At 41.6% G+C, this 21,312-nt stretch overlaps 1 protein-coding gene across 1 annotated transcript in view; it reads left to right on the top strand.

Moving 5' to 3' along the window:
- NUP210L (nucleoporin 210 like) overlaps nt 1-21,312 on the top strand; it is a 79,185-nt gene that overhangs the window by 9,412 nt on the left and 48,461 nt on the right. The window contains exons 6-14 of the mRNA XM_080825083.1: nt 1,145-1,213; nt 2,416-2,522; nt 3,182-3,322; nt 6,086-6,223; nt 7,476-7,631; nt 9,605-9,803; nt 12,191-12,336; nt 18,977-19,198; nt 20,457-20,630. Of these exons, the coding sequence (XP_080681209.1) occupies nt 1,145-1,213; nt 2,416-2,522; nt 3,182-3,322; nt 6,086-6,223; nt 7,476-7,631; nt 9,605-9,803; nt 12,191-12,336; nt 18,977-19,198; nt 20,457-20,630 (1,352 nt within the window). The remainder of the gene's footprint in view (nt 1-1,144; nt 1,214-2,415; nt 2,523-3,181; nt 3,323-6,085; nt 6,224-7,475; nt 7,632-9,604; nt 9,804-12,190; nt 12,337-18,976; nt 19,199-20,456; nt 20,631-21,312) is intronic.

Raw genomic sequence — 21,312 nt, 5'->3', positions numbered from 1 at the left:
GGATAAAAGTAATCTTTAATTGGCATGTCAATTGTTTGTGTATCAATAGCTCATTTGGAATTTTGAGGCAGTTTTAAAAGTTTGATGCCTCAAGTGGATTAAATATTATTTTACTTCCATTATCACAATGGATTACAGTAGTGATAAATTGTAATCTAGTGCATGGCTGAATTACTACGCTTCCTAAACTAGTGTACTTAGAATGATTGAGTGTTTTCTGTTCAGTTATCTCAGTTATATATTTTTTTCTTAGCTTTTGGGTGTAGTGTATTTTAGAGAGGGAAGTATATTCCTGGCAGTATTCCAGAAAGTATATTCCTGATTCTGTATAGGACAATAACAGAATAAGTTTGTATTTTTGCTAGAAATTAACTGAAGGGGTAGTGGGTAATGTGGTGTCTAAGTGACCAGCAGTATCTTTCATGACAAAGAGAAAACATTTGGTAATAAAGATTACCATAGATAATGGAAAATCAACTAGTAACTTTTAAAACTGTCTGCAGAGCCTGAGGCAGATTGCTGGGCTGGATGGCAGGTCATTCCTCTCCCTCCGCGTCATCACCACTATCCATTTCAACAGCCAGAGTGATGCCACTTTGTCCTGCTTTCCATAATGGGCCCCTCATGTAAGAATTTACTTGAAGGGGCACCTGGGTGGCTCAGAGGGTTAAAGCCTCTGCCTTTGGCTCAGGTCATGGTCCTGGAGTCCTGGGATTGAGCCCCACATCGGGCTCTCTGCTCAGCGGGGAGCCTGCTTCCTCCTCTCTCTCTCTGCCTGCCTCTCTGCCTACTTGTGATCTCTGTCTGTCAAATTGTCAAATAAATAAATAAAAATCTTAAAAACAAAATTTACTCGGAGAGAGTTCTACAGCTAAATGAATACTAAAAGCATGGAGAGTTATCTTTTTGTATCATTGAATCTGCCTTAAATTTGAAATTCAAGAATACCTGATTCCTGTGATAACTGAGTTCCTCAGACGTTTCTCAGAAATGTACACATTTAAGTTTTTGCTTCCCAAAGGATAATAAAAGATAGGATTTTTGTTTGTTTCTGTTTGTGCATTTATTATTTTTTTCTTCAGTAGCTCACATTTGTCTTTTCACCCAACTCTGATTCATATGATTTCCTTAAGCAAAGATTAAGATGTCCATATGCGCTCTGTGTCTGGACTCCCAAATTGCACCATATATGTTGTGGAGCCTGGATTTTTAGGTATTTATTTATTTATGTATTTATTTTTAGAGAAAGGTCGGGGGAAAGAAGAGCAGATAGAGAGGGAAAGAGGGAATCTTAAGTGGGCTCCATGCCCAGCTCAGAGTCCAGCTCAGGGCTCAATCTCACAAGCCTGAGATCACGACTTGAGCTGAAAGCAAGAATCAGTCGCCCAACCGACAGAGCCACCTAGGCGTTCCTGGAGTTTTAGGTATTTTTAGATAATGATTTTCAGAAAGCTGAATAGCTTTGACTATTTAATTAAAATGAGTGCATTAGAAACTAGAGTACTTGAACCTTCAAATTTAACTTTCCTTTGACATGTTTTCTCACATTGTTATGGTTCCATGCTGCCTACAAGAGTGAAGCATCTTAAAACATTGTGAAAAACATTGTGAAAAAATATGAAGACCTATGTGGTACAATATTGGGTTAGAAAAAGAGACTTCATACAAAGAAAAAAGAATACTGTTGTCCTTAGGTCATATCAAACTGGTCTGACTGAAAGAAGCTAAAATCTTGCCTGACACAGTACGAACGAGCAAAACTGTGGTTTGTTTCGTATACAGATGTGAGTGAGAGCGTTTCTTTATACCTGCGATTAACTAAATTAAGCCAGGATCTTTAGAATTCCAAATTATTCAATTTGATGGAGGGAGCTAAATGATCAAGCTTAGAAGTCATCTCCATCTATTTATTTTTTTAAAAAGATTTTATTTATTTATTTGACAGAGATCACAAGTAGACAGAGAGAGGAGGAAGCAGGCTCCCCGCTGAGCAGAGAGCCTGATGTGGGGCTCGATCCCAGGACCCTGAGATCATGACCTGAGCTGAAGGCAGAGGTTTAACCCACTGAGCCACTCAGGTGCCTCTGTATTTTTTAATTCATTGTAGAAAATGAATGTTCTCTTCTGATGTTTTTCATGAGAGACAGAGAGGCAGAGGGAGAAGCAGGATCCCCAAGGAGCAGGAAGCCCGATGCAGGATTTGATCCCAGTGCCCTGGGATCATGACCTGAGCTGAAGGCAGACACTTAACCATCTGAACCACCCAGGTGCCCCAAAGGTGGTGGCGGCTTGGCCCAAAGGGCAAGGTTCCGTTCAGACTTGAACTCGGATCGCTGGAATCAAGAGTCCAGAGTGCTCACCATTACACCGTGGAACCACCGCCTCTGATATTTTTGTTGCTTGATTTATATACAGGTTTCACAGTTCAGCCTGGAGACCGATGGAGTCTAGAGGTGGGACAGGTGTATGTCATTACAGTAGAAGTGTTTGATAAAAGCAGTACAAAGGTCTATATTTCAGATGTGAGTGTCTCTTGTATTTTTCTAGCCCCATGTATGGATAACTTGAGTGGGCCACCTTTCTGGCTAGGAAGGCTTTCTTTTTTTTGCTTCCAGACTTTACTTTTAAGGTTACAAAAAATTTAAAAAAAATAAAGTTACTACTTTATTAGGATTATTAAATAGTTCTGTCCTTTAGGAAAGCTAAACTGAAAAAGTAAAATATATAATTCAGTCAGAATTCTAGGAAAGAGTTGAAGGGAAGGCCAAAACATTTTGGAGGGTGTCTCATTCTAGGACTCCCTCAGAGTTGGCCACCTCTGTTTGGCAGTGGTGCAAGGAACAGTGGAGTCTCAGAGGACAGAACTGCACTTACCCTCCAGTGCCCTTTGGGGTTTTTTCCCTGAAAAAATGTTAACTTATGGAATGGCAAAAATTATACCAAAATTTATATAAACTTTGACTCTATTTCTGATCACTTGCCATTAATGGATCGTTCAAGTACCATTTTAAAATTACATCTTTCCAACTTAGCATTTCCATGAGGAGAGCGAAAGTTTTGTTTTTATCTATCCCCAGAGTACATAGCCACACTTTTAATTTTTTTAATGCTTTGGGATTAAGATGGCTGTCGGGAAAAAGCGAACATCTCAGTTTTGTGTCGCTGTTGGGCTGATTCACAGAATCTCAGGATCATGTACCAGTTCCGAAGGGAGTACTTTGAGGAGCAGCTCACTACTGTGAATGGGTCTTACCACGTAGTCAAAGCCTTGAAAAGTGGTGTTGTGGTGATAAATGCATCCCTGACTTCCATCGTCTACCAGGTAGGAATTAAAAGGACAGTCTTTGAATCCCCCGAACACTGATGAGGCTCAGCTGACTTACTGATGTGTGGCAGACACATGGTCTGTCCCACCCTACCTTTCATAAACTTGAAAAAGGAACTGATGACCAGTACACTCAGTCATTCGTACCCGTGCAGATTCTCTGTTGCCGTCTTTGTTATCGCTCATGTCTGCATTTGTGCTCATTGTGTGGATATACCATTTGAGGTTCCTTTAAAAAATTATTTCATGTGTGCATTTCCATGTGTTGTCAGGCTTACATAGAGTACTTTCTAGTCTGAAGATCCAAAGGGTTAATATATCAGTTTATTTTACCTTGCCACTAACAGTGAACTTTTTGCATTTCCATTTTTTCACTCTTGTAAAGGCCATAATTGAGTTTCTTTGTATAATTTTTTTCTTTTGGTTAATTCTCATATGGCATAATGCCAGAAATGGAATTACTGGGTAAAAGGATAAAGTATGAATCTGTGTCTACTGTCTCTAAGATGCATGATTTTCTGGTTTTGTTTTGTTTTGTTTTTTATTTGTGTGAGAAAGAGAGAGCACAAGCAGGGGGAGTGGCAGGCAGAGGGAGAAGCAGGCTCCCCACTGAACAAGGAGCCTGATGCAGGACTCGATCCCAGGACCCTGGGATCAGGGCCTGAGCCACAGGCCGACACTTAGCAGATTGAGCCACCCAGGCATCCCAAGTTTCTGGTTTTTAATAGCCCGCCATTTCCTAGACTTCCTTTTTTACCATGGATCTTTTCATCTGATTGTTTAAGATAAAACCCCAGGGGTGGTCCTTGACTCTCCTTTCCCCTCACCTGCTACATTTAGTACAATATTGAATGCCATGTCAGTTCTCAATACCTCTCAAACCCATTTCTTAGTAACCCCACAGTGTCTTTTTTTTTTTGAAGATTTTATTTATTTGAAAGACAGAGAGAGTGAGAGAGAACATTGAGCAGGCTGAGGGGCAGAGGGAGAAGCAGATTTCCTGCTGGGCAGGGAGCCCCACGTGGGGCTCAATCCCAGGACCCTGGGATCATGACCCGAGCTGAAGGCAGACACTTAACCAACTGAGTCACCCAGGAGCCCCGAGAAATGAACAGATTTCTATACGTTGATTTTGTATTCTGCAACTTGACTGAATTCATTTATTGATTCTGGCAGTTTTTTGGCGGAGTCTTTTTTTTTTTTTAAGATTTTATTTATTTATTTGTCAGAGAGAGAGAGAGAGTGAGCACAGGCAGAGTGGCAGAGGGAGAAGCAGGCTCCCTGCAGAGCAAGGAGCCCGATGCGGGACTCGATCCCAGGACGCTATAGGATCATGACCCGAGCCGAAGGCAGCCGCTTAACCAACTGAGCCACCCAGGCGTCCCTTGGCGGAGTCTTTTTGAGTTGTCTGTGTAGGGCATCATGTCTTCTGCAAATAGTGAAAGTTTTAGTTCTTCCTTACCAGTTTGGATGCCTTTTATTTCTTTCTTTTTAAAAAAATTTTTTTAAGATTTTATTTATTTACTTGAGAGAAAGAGAGAGTGAATGAGAGAATGAGAGGGGAGAGGATCAGAGAGAGAAGCAGACTCCTGGGTGAGCAGGGAGCCCAATGTGGGACTCAGTCCTGGGACTCCAGGATCATGACCCGAGCCGAAGGCAGTCTCTTAATCAACTGAGCCACCCAGGTGCCCCTGATGCCTTTTTATTTATTTATTTTTTTAAAGATTTTATTTATTTGACAGACAGAGATCTCAGGTAGGCAGAGAGGCAGGCGGAGAGAGAGGAGGAAGCAGGCTCCCCGCTGAGCAGAGAGCCCAATGCGGGGCTCGATCCGAGGACCCTGGGACCCTGGGACCATGACCTGAGCCAAAGGCAGAGGCTTTAACCCATTGAACCACCCAGGTGCCCCACCCCCGATGCATTTTATTTCTTTTTGTTGTCTGATTACTGTGGTACTACTTCTAGTACTATGTTGAATAAAAGTGGTGAGATCCTGGGTAGCTCAGATGGTTAAGTGTCTGCCTTTGGCTCAGATCATGATCCTAGGGTCCTGGGATTGAGCCCTGTGTTTGGCTCCCTGCTCAGCTGAGAACCTGCTTCTCCCTCTCCCTCTGCCATTTCCCCTGCTTATGATCTCTTGCTTGTGTTCTCTCACTTTCAGACATATAAAACCTTTAAAAAAAAAAAAAGTGGTGAGCGTAGACATCCTGGTCTTGTTCCTGACCTTAGGGGAAAAGTTCTGTTTTTCCCCATTAAAGATGATGTTAGCTGTGGGTTTTTCATAAACAACCTTTATTATGTTGAGGTATATTCCCTCTAAACCCATTTTGTTGAGGGTTTTTATCATGAATGGATGTTGTACTTTTTCAAATGCTTTTTCTGTGTCTATTGAAACAATCATATACTGTTTTTTTTTAAGATTTTATGTATTCATTTGAGAGAGAGAGTTGTGAGTGGGGGGAAAGGGCAGAAGGAGAGGGTGAATCCTCAAGCAGACTCCCCACTGAACGTGGGGCCTGACGTGGGGCTCAGTCACACAACCCTGAAATCATGACCTGAGCTGAAATCAAGAGTCAGACACTTAACTGACTGAGCCACCTGGGCGCCCCTCGTGATAGGAACATTTACTTACTTCGTTTATAAAAAGAAACTGGTTGAGTAATTCATTAGCACACCATTTGCTGATGCGTTGAATATGAATGGATTATAAAAACAGTCCTTATAAAATCTATTTTGTTCCTTTTTCCCCTGTTCTTATAGAATAAAAATATTCAGCCTATAAAATTTCCAATCATACATCAGCAAGAAGTGAATATTTTTTTTCCCATCAAGCTTACACCCAACTTTCTGGCATTTCCTCATCATCCTATGGGAATATTATATCGGTATAAAGTGCAGGTATGGTGTCCTATTATATGAGAATTTACAAAGAGATAAGTCAGTTTCTCTGTTAATTTAGTTTATTGAAATTTGGTTAATGTTAATTTTTATTTCTCCCTGATCCTAATAATATAATTCAGTTTCTGGTGATAACAAAGTCATGTTCTTGAATGCTATCTTAATAAGACTTGCTGTACTTTCTGTCTCTCTTCCATGTATCCTTTACTTGGGACTTTTGTAAGGTTTTTGTCAAGCTCCCCTGTGCTCTTTTTGTCATTTTGTGATATTCCAATTACATAATGTCCTTTTAGTTTCTCTTGCTCATTTAGCTACTTTCCTATAGCTACTTTCCTACTTTCCTACTTTTCCTACAGCTTTTTTTTTTTTCCTTTAAAGATTATTTATTTATTGATTTGGCAGAGAGACACACAGAGAGACAGAGGGAACACAAGCAGGGCAAGTGGGAGAGGGAGAAGCAAGCCTCCCGCCAAGCAGGGAGCCCTGTGCGGGCCTTGATCCCAGGACCCCAGGACCGTGACCTGAGCCGAAGGCAGCCGCTCAATGATTGAGCCACCCAGGCGCCCAGCTTCTTTTTTATCTTTTCTTTTCTTTTTTTTTTTTTAAGATTTATTTATTTATTTGACAGACAGAGATCACAACTGGGCAGAGAGGCAGGCAGAGAGACAGGAGGAAGTAGGCTCCCTGCTGAGCAGGGACCCCCGATGTGGGGCTCAATCCCAAGACCCCGGGATCATGACCTGAACCGAAGGCAGAGGCTTTAACCCACTGAGGGGTTAAAGCCAGGCGCCCCTAGCTTCTTTTTTTTTCTTAAAGTTTTATTTATTTAAGTAATCTGTACACCCCACATGGGGCTCAAATTCATGCCCTGAGATGAAGAGTCACGTGCTCTTCCGACCGAGCCGACCAGATGCCCCAGCATCACAGCTTCTCAATATATCCATAAATCATTTGTTATATATTTTTATTATTATATTATTATTATTTATTTTTAAGATGTTATTTATTTATTTGAGAGAGAGCATGAGCTGAGAGAGGGAGAAGCAGACTCCCTGCTGAGCAGGGAGCCCGATGCAAGGCTTGATCCCAGGACCTTGGGATCATGACCTGAGCCGAAGGCAGACACTCAACTGACTGAGCCCCCCAGGCGCCCTATTTATTTCCGACGTCTTATTTCACCAGATTTTACATCTTTACTTAAATTCCATTTTCCTCCTTTGGCAGTTAAACATAAAGTTATATTTTTTCACAGGTAGAGGGTGGCAGTGGCAACTTCACTTGGACCTCTTCTAATGAAACAGTAGCCATGGTGACCACTAAAGGAGTGGTGACTGCAGGTCAGGTCAGGGGGAACAGTACTGTTTTGGCCCGAGATGTACAAAATCCCTTTCGATATGGAGAAATTAAGGTAAACAACTCTCCAGAGCTGTCTTAATTTAAGTACAGAACATGTTTAAAAATCTTTTTAGTCCAAATTGGGTATTTGAAAATGATACTTAAATTCATTCTGGAAGTACATCTTAAATATTTCTGGACCTGGGTTGAATCCTGCTTCACTTAATAGCAAGTTTCTGAATGGGTGTTTTTGTTTCCTAGTCTCTAAAATGGGGATAATGATAGTATCTACTTCAAAGTGTTATTGTCAGAAGAAAATGAGATAATGTTTTACCTCATTGCTTGGAATGTATTCAATACTTAATATTATCTATTTTTGTTATTGTGTTTTGTCATTATTATATATATATGACCTTCATAGTAACTTTATTTCTGGTCTCATATTTGTTTGTCAATCTTGTTTCTTAAAGATTGAAAACACCTTTCAGTGTATTATATAACCACATTACTGTTTTTTCCCCACTTCTAATATATGTTTATGTATGTTGTTGTTCCTGGAACAACTTAGTGTTTTGTTCAGTGAACATTTACTGAGTACCCTTAAGACATATCCCATTGTGCCAGGTATCATAAGACATTTATTTATTTATTTTTAAAAAAGATTTTATTTATTTATTTGACAGACAGAGATCACAAATAGGCAGAGAGGCAGCCAGAGAGAGAGGGGGAAGCAGGCTCCCTGCTGAGCAGAGAGCCTGATGCGGGGCTTGATCCCAGGACCCTGGGATCATGACCCGAGCTGAAGGCAGTGGCTTTAACCCTCTGAGCCACCCAGGCACCCATCATAAGACATTTAAACAAACATAACATACATGTCTACTTTAAAGAATCTAAATTATTTTTTTTTAAGATTTTATTTATTTATTTGACAGAGAGAGACACAGCAAGAGAGGGAACAGAAGCAGGGGGAGAGGAAGAGGGAGAAGCAGGCTTCCTGCCGAGCAGAGAGCCCGATGCAGGGCTCCATCCCAGGACCCTGGGATCATGACCCAAGTCTAAGGCAGACGCCCCTAAAGAATCTAAATTCTGGGGCGCCTGGGTGGCTCAGTGGGTTAAGCCACTGCCTTCGGCTCAGGTCATGATCTCAGGGTCCTGGGATCGAGTCCCGCATCGGACTCTCTGCTCAGCAGAGAGCCTGCTCCCCTCTCCCTCTCTCTGTCTGCCTCTCTGCCTACTTGTGATCTCTCTCTGTCAAATAAATAAATAAAATCTTTAAAAAAAAAAAAAAAGAATCTAAATTCTAATAGGAGGATCTAGTCACATGAAGTTAAATAACACTTTAAGGAAATGATATGAGTTATTTTAAAGCAGTGTATGATTGAGAGCTACTTAAATTATATAATAAAAGTATTATTAGTTTATAAAATAAATATCATTGTAGATGTGACTAGTCAGAGACTTAAGAAGAGATGAGAACTTGAACGCGACTTTGAAGGACAGAGCAAAACTAAGACCTAATGGTCAACGTCAAACTGCTGATTATTTGATAAAGTTTTATCAGAACACAACCGACCTCATTCATTTATATATGGTCTCTAGCCACTTTCAAGACACAACTACACAGTGGGGGGTTGCCACAGAAATCATGTGGTCCACAAAGCCTAAAATATTTGCTATCTAGCCTTTTCCATAAAACATTTGCTGATCCCCTACTGTAGACAGTGGAGAGACGACACAGGTTTTTAAGGTTAATAATATGGTAAAACTTGTGTTTAGAAAGTATCTAATTATTTTTCCGTCTGACAACAACTGTATTTTTTTTTAAAGATTTTATTCATTTATTTGACAGACAGAGATCACAAGTAGGCAGAGAGGCAGGCAGAGGCAGAGGGAGAAGCAGGCTCTTACTGAGTGGGAGCCCAACATGGGACTCGATCCCAGGACCCTGGGATCATGACCTGAGCCCAAGGCAGACACTCAACTGACTGAGCCACCCAGGCACCCCGAACATAACTTTCTTGAAAGATTAATTTCTTCTCTCTCCAGATATATGTCCTAAAACTGAACAAAATGGAGCTGTTACCATTTCATGCTGATGTGGAGATCGGCCAGATTATAGAAATCCCCATTGCAATGTACCATGTAAATAAGGAGCACAAAGATGTCATCGTGTTCACAGACTGCTCTCATTTATTGTTGGATCTGAAAATGGATAAGCAAGGAGTCTTTACTCTTCTCAAGGAAGGTAAGAGTCGGCCTTTTATTTTCTCCTTTCCTCGTCATTGAATGAGAGGACCAATCATCAATTCAGGAAGTACAAATTATAGTCTAAATTCACACATTACCTTTCTTTACAATGTTTTTTTAAATTCTGTCTACTGCCTCATTATAATGTAATTTAGAAACAAAAGCCCACCAGTTGATGGGGCACCTGGGTGGCTCAGTGGGTTAAGCCTCTGCGTTTGGCTCGGGTCATGATCTCGGGGTCCTGGGATCAAGCCCTGCATCGGGCTCTCTGCTCGGCAGGAAGCCTGCTTCTCCCTCTCCCTCTCCCCCCTGTTTCTGTTCCCTCTCTTGCTGTGTCTCTCTCTGTCAAATGAATAAATAAAATACTTTAAAAAAACCAACAACCCAGCAATTGAATAACATGTTCAGAGAAGTGTTGTGGCTGTTCCTTCAGCTCGTATGAAGGTATTGAGCTCTTTTCCTCTTTCTTTAAATATTTCATACCTCTTTCTAGGAGGGATATGGTACCATTCTTAAATTTGTTCAAAAAGAGTATCTTTTTCTAATAAAAGGAGAATGTGAACAAGCTATCCCTAAAGACCAACATCATTTCCTGTGACTGAATAGCATGTGTGATCCTGACTACTGTTGTTCTTTAATTAGTAATAACAGCAGTAGTAGTATATAATATTCACTCAGCCTTTGCTGTTTGCTAGGCTCTGTTCTGAATACTCCTCATATATTAGCTCTTTTAATTCTCATGATGCATCTATAATTTGGACTCTGCCTTGCCCTTGCTAAGTAATACCTCTTTCCTCTTCTCAGTTCTCAAGGCGTATCTCCTAATTTTTAGGCCCTCGCTATCTCTCATCTAAAATATAACAGGATCCTCCTAACTGTTGCTCACCTTTGATAATCTGTGGCTACAAAATGGACCTTCATGAAACTCACCCTTTTTTTTTTTTTAAGATTTTATTTATTTGGGCGCCTGGATGGTTCAGTCTTTAAGCATCTGCCTTCAGCTCAGGTCATGATCCCAGGGTCCTGGGATCGAGCCCCACATTGGGCTCTCTGCTCAGCAGGAAGCCTGCTTTTCCCTCTCCCTCTCCCCCTGCTTGTACTCTCTCTCTGTCAAATAAATAAATAAAACCTTTTCTTTTAAGATTTTATTTATTTATTTGACACAGAGAGAGAGAGAGCGCGCACACAAGTGGGGGAGTGGCAGGCAGAGCGAGAAGCAAGTTCCCTACTGAGCAAGGAGCCTGATGCGGGACTTGATCCCAGACACTTAACCACCTGAGCTACCCAGGATCCCTGAAGCTCACTTTCAGTATTACTTTTCCTGCTCAAAAAATGTGAGAGGTTTTTCATTGCCAGTGGAATAGAGCTGAAATCCTTTTAGTTTAATGTTCAAGGTCTCTACAAGATAACCCAATTTACTTTTCATAAAAAAGTACTACTTCATACTTTGGCTTCCTTCATATATGGCTCCAGCTGAACAAACTATTTAAGTTAAAATTTCCCGTGTAGTCCTTCATATACTCACATGTGTCTTGTTTATATTTCTGTCTTTGCTTAGTCATCAGTCTGACATACTGTCTTCTCCATATCTACATCTGCCTTGATCTCTCCAACTAGAAGTAATCTTTCTGTTTTCTAGATCTCTATACTGCTTATCATGTTTTACTAATCCCTTAATTTATGTAAATGTTCAGTCTCCGCTTCTAAACTATATATGCCTTGAAGTTAGGATCTTTGCTCATATTTGTATCCTCACTGAACATAAAATTGTGTCTTACATGGTATATATCTGTTAATAGAAGGAACAGGTTTTTATATCAATTTGACAGAAACAACTGGGGCCTAGTAGTTAGCGTGTGAGATCAAGATTTTCTTTTTTAAGATTTTATTTATTTATTTATTTGACAGGGAGAGACACGGCAAGAGAGGGAACACAAGCAGGGAAAGTGGGAGCCGGAGAAGCAGGCTTCCCGCTGCCAAGCAGGCAGCCCAGTGCGGGGCTGGATCCCAGGACCCTAGGATCATGACCTGAGCCAAAGGCAGACGCTTAATGACTGAGCCACCCAGGCGCCCCAGAATGGTTTTTTTTTTTTTTAAAGATTTTATTTATTTATTTGACAGACAGAGATCACAAGTAGGCAGAGAGGCAGGCAGAGAGAAAGGAAGGGAAGCAGGCTCCCCGCTGAGCAGAGAGCCCGACGCGGGGCTCCATCCCAGGACCCTGAGATCATGACCTGAGCTGAAGGCAGAGGCTCCAACACACTGAGCCACCCAGGCGCCCCCAGAATGTTTTTTAATGTATTAAAATTCTTACATTTCTGTAGACTGATCCCCTTGAGAACTGACTGCTTATTATCCTCATGAGTCATTTTTTTTGATTTGCAGGTATTCAAAGACCTGGGCCAGCACACTGTTCTAGTATACATATAGCAGCCAAGTCTCTAGGCCATACCCTGGTGACAGTGAGTGTGGCTGAGTCTGAAGAGGGCTTGGAGAGCAGCGCCACATTTGCGGCTTATGAACCCCTAAAGGTGAGACGTTTCATTGTAAGGAACTGACATATCTTTTCGTGGAACCCACTGTGTCCACATAAGAGGCTTCCCAGCTCTCTGTGATGTCTTTTAAAGATCAGTTATATTTGTGTTCTCTTTATTTACCAGCTCTGTCATCAAATCTGAGTATCAGGGAGTTTATTCCCTCATGTTTCTGCCACAGGAATATCTTTAAGCTGTATCATTGAGTTTTAGATACGCTCCTTTATTTCTTCTTTTTTCTTGAAATATAAAATATGGATAGTAAAGTATGTAAAGCACACTAATCCTAAGGTACTATTTGAATTTTTACCTGTGTGTATATCCCTGTAAACACAACCCTGAATAAGATACTGAATATTAGTATGGCCTCTTTTGAAGAACTCTGAAAGAAAGCTTTATTCAGAGAGGGACATTAGTTATCTTTAACCTTTATACTTAAGGATTTTCAGCACAACTATCATTATTTAGGGCCCTAAGGATTAGTCCATTATAACTGGGACACTATGACAGATGGCAGTTCAAAACAAAAGTAGAGCCTTTTGTTTGCATTCATATTTGAATCCTTCAGGAGCTAAAATTGATGTCTACAAGTTCTTGCTAACACATACTGATAAATCCTGAGTCAGTGTTTCTTGGGATAAGGAGGCACCCATAGGGGGAAAAATTAACACTAACGAAAGAAGCAAGGTAAGTTATTGATTTTAAAATTTGCATTTTAAGGGGCGCCTGGGTGGCTCAGTGGGTTAAAGCCTCTGCCTTCGGCTCAGGTCGTGATCTCAGAGTCCTGGGATCGAGCCCCGCATCGGGCTCTCTGCTCGGCGGGGAGCCTGCTTCCTCCCTCTTTCTCTCTGCCTACCTCTCTGCCTACTTGTGATCTGTCTGTCAAATAAATAAATAAAATCTTTAAAAAAAAAAAAAAATTTGCATTTTAAGTTGGCCTTATTGCACATTATGTAGCATAAGTATTAAACATACAGTTCAAGCATATTTCATTTGTTCTCAGTGGATGAATCATCTTAGTTGCCTAATTAACTGAAAGTACTTGGCTGTGGCTCATTGTCGTTTCATTAGGTTTTTTATTTTATGATTATTCCGAACATTATTTTGTATTTATTGAGTATCCACAGATCAGATTTCCCCTGGATGAAAACCGCCCTTAAAGGAAAGGAAGTAAAATGATGGTTTTCCTTTTCTATGTAGTGCTTTGGTCATATATTTTTCCCTTTACCTGCTTAAAAGAATATGTGTTTTCCATCTTTGTTATCAATATTATGTTTCAGTACGTGGTATAGTTCTCAATTTGTCCTTTTACATATCAGTCCAATTCAGTTGATCTGGTTAATTTTGGACTATGTTTCTAGGAAAAAGGAATAATTTCTGTCTTGCTTTCTCAGGGAGACCTTCTGTGAAACTTCTAATTCTGTTTTTTCTACTAGAGGCTTGTATGGCACACTGTACTATGCCTTTTGGTGATGCCCATTATATTCTTTATCTACTTCAAATCTGTCTTTCCCAAGCCATGAGCTCCACTGTGAGGCAAGACCTTATTTGACTTTTTATTACTATATCCCCAATGGGCCATCAGTGAATAGTTGTTGAATTGAATTATATGTACATTACTTAAGAGAATACTGCCATTATACATAGGAATGTTTAATTTTAATAGTATTCGATAATAAAAATGATTGACTAGTTCAGGAAAGAAATACTGGCATGATTTGTTTATATTTTTAATGATTGCTTAACTCTATACTTCATTTTACAACTTAGTCACTGTTGTAGATAGACACCATGTGCCACATGAAAATAACCTATACTTTTATAATACTTTATTTTCCTAAAACAAGTTTGCTCATCTATAATAGGATCCAAGTTCTCTGTATACTGGAGTGAAAATTCCAGTCTTGACTCCACCTCTTAGGTGGGAGTTCTTTGAGAAATAGGGTGAAGTGTATAGATGTATTATTTTATTTTTTTAAAGATTTTATTTATTTATTTGACAGACAGAGATCACAAGTAGGCAAAGAGGCAGGCAGAGAGAGAGGAAGGGAAGCAGGCTCCCCGCTGATCAGAGAGCCCGATGCGGGGCTCGATCCTTGGACCCTGGGATCAAGACCTGAGCCGAAGGCAGAGGCTTTAACCCACTGAGCTACCCAGGCGCCCCTTATTTTATTTTTCTAAAATATATTTATTTATTTGTTTATTTGACAGAGATCACAAGTAGGCAGAGAGGCAGGCAGAGAGAAAGGAGGAAGCAGGCTCCCTGCTGAACAGAGAGCCCAATGCGGAGCTTGACCCCAGGACCCTGGTATCATGACCTGAGCCGAAGGCAGAGGCTTAACCCACTGAGCCACCCAGACGCCCCATATTATTTTATATTTTTAGGACGAAAGTTCTTTGCTGAGGCACCTGGGTGGCTCAGTGGGTTAAAGCCTCTGCCTTTGGCTCAGGTCATGATCCCAGGGTCCTGGGATCAAGCCCCACATTGGGCTCTCTGCTCAGAGGGAGCCTGCTTCCCCCTCTCTCTCTGCCTACTTGTGATCTCTCTCTCTCTCTCTGTCAAATAAACAAATAAAACCTTTTTAAAAAAAAGTTCTTTGCTAACTTAATAAAATACGATTTAATGGATAAATTCTTAGAAACATGCAGTCTTCCTGGGGCACCTGGGTAGCTCAGTCAGTTAATTGTCTGACTCTTGATTTGGCTCAGGTCATGATCTCAGGGTTGTGAGATTAAACCTCATGTCAGGCTCTGAGTTCAGTGGGGAGTCTGCTTGAGATTTTCTCTCTCCCTCACCCCCAACCCCTTCTTTCTAAAATAAATGAATCTTTTTTTTTGTTTGTTTGTTTATTTGTTTAAAGAAGGAGACATACAATCTTCCAGAACTGAATCAGGAAGAAATAGAAAATCTGAACAGACTGATTGCTACTAATGAAATTGAATTGGTAATCAAAAAATTGCCAGCCAACAAAAGTCCAGGGCCAGATGGATTCAGAAGTGAATTCTACCAAACATATAAAGAAGAGTTAATAGCTCTTCTCCTCAAACTATCCCCAAAAAATAGAAAAGGAAGGAAAGCTTCCAAATATATCCCACGAGGCCAGCATTACCTGATACCAAAACTAGACTAAGACACCGTGAAGAAAGGAAACTACAGGCCAATATTACTGATGAACATAATTGCAGAAGTCCCCGATGAAATGTTAGCAAACCACGTACAACAGTATATTGAAAGAATCATTCACCACATTCAAGTGAGATTTATTCTCACTTGAAAAGCAAGGATGGTTCAGTATTCACAAATCAATCAATGTGATCTGCCACATCAACAAAATGATAAAAATCATGATTATCTGAATAGATGCAGAAAAGACATTTGACAAAATTCAACATCAGTTGATGATAAAAACTGTCAACAAAGTAGGTGTAGAGATAACATACCTCAACATAATAAGGACCATATATGATAAAGCTACAGCTAATCTCATACTCAATGGTGAAAAACGGAGAGCTTTTCCTCTAAGATCTGAGAAAGACAAGGACGCCCACTCTTACTACTTTCATTCAACATAGTATTAGAAGTCCTAGCTATAGCAATCAGACAAGAAAAAGAAACAAGAGGCTTCCATATTGGTATAAAAGTTAAACTGTCACTTTTTGCAGATGACCTGATACTACACATAGGAAATCCTAAAGACACCCCAAAAATTACTACAAGTAATAAATGAATTAGTAAGGTTGCAGGATACAAAATTAATACCCAGAAATTGGTGATATTTCTATACACTAATAATGAGGTAGCATAAGGAGAAATTAAGAAAATAACACCATTTACAATTACACCAGAAAGAATAAAATACCTAGGAATAAATTTAACCAAGGAGGTAAAATACCTGTACTCTGAAAACCATAAAACACTGATGAAAGAAATTAAAGATGACACAAACAAATGGAAAGATATTCCATGCTCATGGATTAGAAAAATCAATATTGTTAAAATGCTCATATTAGGTAAAGCAATCTATAGATTCAACACAATCCATACCAAAATGCCAACAGCGTTTTTCACAAAACCAGAACAAATACTAAAATTTGTATGGGACCACAAAAGACCCCAAATAGCCAAAGTAATCCTCATAGAGAACAAAGCTTGGATATGTCACAATCCCACATTTCAAGATATGCTACCGGGCGCCTGGGTGGCTCAGTGGGTTAAAGCCTCTGCTTTCAGCTCCAGTCATAATGCCAGGGAGCCCCGCATCAGGCTCTCTGCTCAGCAGGGAGCCTGCTTCCCCCCCTCTCTCTGCCTGCCTCTCTGCCTACTTGTGATTTCTCTCTCTGTCCAATAAATAAATAAAATCTTAAAAAAAAAAGATATGCTACACAACTGTAGTAATCCAAATAGTATGGTACTGACATAAAAATGGACACATCAGTAAATGGAACAGACTAGAGATCCCAAAAATAAACCCATGGTTATGTGGCCAATTAATCTTCAACGAAGGAGGCAAGAATATCCAGTAGGGAAAGGACAGTCTCTTTAATAGATGGTGCTGGGAAAACTGGACAGTTGCATGCAAAGAACGAAACTGGACCACTGTCTAACACCGTACACAGAAATTTTGTGTTTACAAAATGGATTAAAGAACTAAATGTGAGACCTTAAACCATAAAAATCATAGGAAGAGCATAGGCAGTAGTTTCTCTGACATCAGCCATTGACATCGAACATTTTTCTAGATGTCTCCTGAGGCAAGGCGAACGAAAGCAAAAGTAAGCTGTTGGACTACATCAAAATAAAAACCTTTTGCACAGTGAAGGCAACTACCAGCAAAACCAAAGGTAATCTATGGAATGGGAGAAGATATTTGCAAGTGATATATCTGTTGAGGGATTCATGTCCAAAATATATAAAGCACTTCCATACCTCAACACTAAAAAAAACTAAGTTTGATTAAAAAATGGACAGAGAACCTGAAGAGACATTTTTCCAAAGAAAACATACAAAAGGCCAACAGGCACATGAAAAGATGTTCAAGATCACTCAGCATCAGGGAGATGCAAATCAAAACCACAGTGAGAGATCACCTCACACCTGTCAGAACGGCTGCATTAAAAAAGAGAAGAAACAGCAAGTGTTAGGAGGTGGAGAAAAAGGGACCCTCGTGCACTGTTGGTGGGAATGTAAATTGGTGCAGCCACGCTGGAAGACGGTATTGAAGTTCCTCATAAAACTAGAAATAGAACTTTCTTATAATCCAATAATTCCACTACTGGGTGTTTAGCCAAAGAAAATGAAAACACTAAGAAGATGTATGCGCCCCTGTGTTTATTGAAGCTTATTTGCAATAGCCAAGACATGGAAGCAACCCAGCTGTCCATCAGAAGATGAGTGGGTAAGGAAGATGCGATGCATATGTGCACACAAACACAGAGGAATATTACACAGCCACAAAAAAGGTCATACCATTGTGCCAACATAGGTAGACCTAGAGGGTATGATGATAAGTGAAATAAGTCAGACTGAGAAAGACAAGTGATTCTGTACAATTTCACTCATATGTGGTATCTAAAAAACAAAACAAACAAATAAATGTTAAAAAAGCACAATCAGTCCTATCAATACAGAGAACAAACTGATGGTTGCCCGATTGGTGGGGCTGGATAGGCAAAATGGGTGAAGAGGAGTGGGAGATATAGTCTTCTAGTTATGGAGTGAATAAGTCATGGGAATAAAAGTCACTATGTAGGGAACATAGTGGTACTGTACTAGTGTGGTATGGGGACAGATGGTACCTATACTTCTGAGCACAGCATAACAGAGATGTTGAATCTCTGTTGTACATGTGACACTAATATAACATTGTGTGTTAGCTATTCTCAGATTTAAAAAAGTAAAATATTCATTTAAAACGTTTATGCAGCTACCTGTACCTTTTATGTACCCATGATTGTACTAAATCCATTAAGGAAGAGACATTCTCTTTTATCTTTTTGTTTTTTATTTTTATATATATTTTTTGAAGATTTTATTTATTTACTTGAGAGGGAGAGGGAGAGAGAGCACAAGCAGGCAGCCGCAGGGAGAGGGAGAAGCAGACTCTCCACTGAGCCGGGAGCCCAATGCGGGGCTCGATTCTAGGACCCCAGGATCATGACCGCAGCCAAAGGCAGACGCCCAACCGTCTGAGTCACCCAGGTGCCCCAGACATTCTCTTTTAAAATTTAGGTAGAAGATGCTTTCTTCTCTGAATAATTTTATATAACTAGAAAGCGTAAGAAGAATTATTACAGTCTTAAATGTGAAACATTGGACATATTCAAACAGCATTAGGAGATGAACACATGTACAAATGAATAGTAGAGATGAGTATTGTAAGAATTCTGAGGTTGTGGAAGTGGTTGTGGTCTGGAATGTTTTGATATTAATGGGTGAGGTGACACACAAGTCAGGCCTGAACAATAGGTAGGGTCTGGTTGAATACAGAGGTTGAGAAGCATCCAAGTGAGAGGCATTGTGTACATGTCTCCTGATTTGGGAGGTAAGCCTAATGTCATTTTCAGCAATCAGCTAGTTTTCACTTTAGAAAATTGTTGAATTCCCTGACCAATCAAGGGTTTCTTCGGATGTCATCAGGCTGTAAACCCTGTAGAGGTGGCTTTGGTGACATGGCAGTCTGTGAAGGAAATGGTGTTTGAAGGAGGCCCCCGTCCATGGATCTTGGAGCCCTCCCGATTCTTTTTCGAGTTGAGCATGGAGAAAACAGAGAAAATTGAATTAACACAAGTCCGGCTGCCAGCTAAGAGAAAACAGAACCAGTACATCTACCGGGTCTTGTGCCTGGATTTGGGGGAACAAGTAAGTAGGAAAAAAATCTTTTTCAAACATTGCTTTTAGCAGTAATACCCCGAGTCTTTTTTGCTTCTAGCCATTCCTTTTCAGATTCTAATGGATTTCATTTAGAGACTAGAGAGGGAAATTTTTTTCTTCCAAATTTTTATTTAAATTCTAGTTAGTTAAAACAGGAAAATTCTGATTATTGATTAGATCTGTGCAGATAAGATCGTGTGTTGCCCTTTATCAGTCGAATTAGTTTTATGATTTTAGAAGCAGTGATGGGTCCACGCACAGCTGTGCCCGCTTCTGTCAAACCAGTAACAAAGGTTTGCAGTTTCACTAGGGTTGAGAATTCAGTGTATGACTCTGTAACCAGCCCACAAAAAATCAATGTGTGGTTTTAACTTAAAAAGAACTGAGCTTCTTTCTAACATCTCTGGTGAACTTTGCTGTGTATGTGGCCGGCTGTGGGCGGTGTCAGAGCCCCCCCCCACCCCCCCACCCCCCTCCCCCCCACTCCCCCCACCCCCCCCTCCCCCCATCCCCCACTCCCCCACCCCCCCACTCCCCCCTCCCCACTCCCCCCCACCCCCCCACTCCCCCACCCCCCACCCCCCTCCCCCCCACCCCCCCTCCCCTCCCCCCACCCCTCCCCCCACCCCCCCACCCCTCCCCCCACCCCCCCCACCCCCCCCACCCCCCACCCCCCACCCCGTCGGGGGCCTCGGGCCTCTGTGCCCACATTCTGTTCATTTGGTGCTTCCGCCAGAGAAAGGTCGAAACACAAAATAGTTCTTCCACTTTTTACCAACTGATAACAAAAGGTTGGGTGGAGAAAAAGGCTGAAGTAATTGGCCAGAACTAAATTTTTAAAAAGATTTTGTATATTTATGCGACGGAGACGCGGCGAGAGCGGGAACACCAGCCGCGGGAGCGGGGGCGGGAGAAGCGGGTTCCCGCCGTCGAGCGGGGAGCCCGGTGCGGGGCTCGGTCCCGGCACCCCGCGACCCCGCGACCCCGCGACCCCGCGACCCCGGGACCCCGGGACCGTGACCTGAGCCGAAGGCGGACGATTTACAAGGACCCAGCCAGGCGTCCCTCAGAGTTCGGTTTTTAGTATTTTCTTCGTTCATAAACGTCCATGCCGCCCGCGGCTTCTCTTGGCCGCACGACTCGGAGCGAGGACGGTCGCGGTGCCCGAAGGGGTCCCGTGCGGGTCGGAACAACGGACGTCCAGCCCCTGCCCACAGCCGCCTCTTGCTCTGCTGTTTCTTTGAAGGCGCTGACGTTCCGGATCGGAAATCACCCCGGGGTCCTGAACCCCAGCCCGGCCGTGGAGGCCGTGCGGGTGCGCTTGGTGTGCGCGCGCCCCGCCGGCGCCTCGGTGACCCCCGTGTACGCAGCGCCCGCCGCCGCCCGGCCGTGCCCTCCGCCGCCGCACGACGCGCAACCGGTAAGCGCTGCGTCTCCGTCCGCCTCGACCCCGGGGCCCTCCACGCCCGAGAGAAAGCAAAGCTTCGGTCTTGCTAAAGGGAAGGAAGCGTTGTTTGTTACCCTTTCTCCGACAGTGTCTGCGAAGACATCGTTAAACTAGTCGGGATTGGCTACACCTCGTGACACGCAGTTTGCTTCCTGCGCGTAGGGGCACCGCTTGCAACGGGGACACTAAACAATGAAGATGTCTCTAAACTTCCAGATGGTTTGGGTAGTATCTTCCCCTGCCAGATCTTTTATTGCCATTATTGGTAACTAATAGAATTTATCTCTCCTCTAAACCCACCATGACGAGTAATGATTAGCAATAATGTAACTAGTAGGGGTTGAGGAATAAATGAGTTTTCTAACCTGGAAACTAGAACAACAGACTGTATACTAAATGAGATCGACTTTAATTACAAGCATAGGAGCCTTGAAGTCCTTTCTTAGCCTGTGCAGAGCAGAATGATCATTGTTCCTGTTTTACAGATGGAGAATCTTGAGACTCCTAGAGGTTGAGTAATTTCTCCAAAGGCATAAAGCTAGAAAATAGCATATCCTTTTCAACTCCAAAGCACATGTTATTGACTTTTATACTATTCTTTTTACTATAAAAGAAGAAGAATATGAGATGCTACAGGTTAGGAACTCATTTTTTT

This window comes from Martes martes (assembly GCF_963455335.1).
Source record: "Martes martes genome assembly, chromosome: 15".
NCBI lineage: Eukaryota > Metazoa > Chordata > Mammalia > Carnivora > Mustelidae > Martes > Martes martes.
Note: the sequence above shows the minus strand (reverse complement) of the source record. Positions and strands in the feature narration are given on the sequence as shown.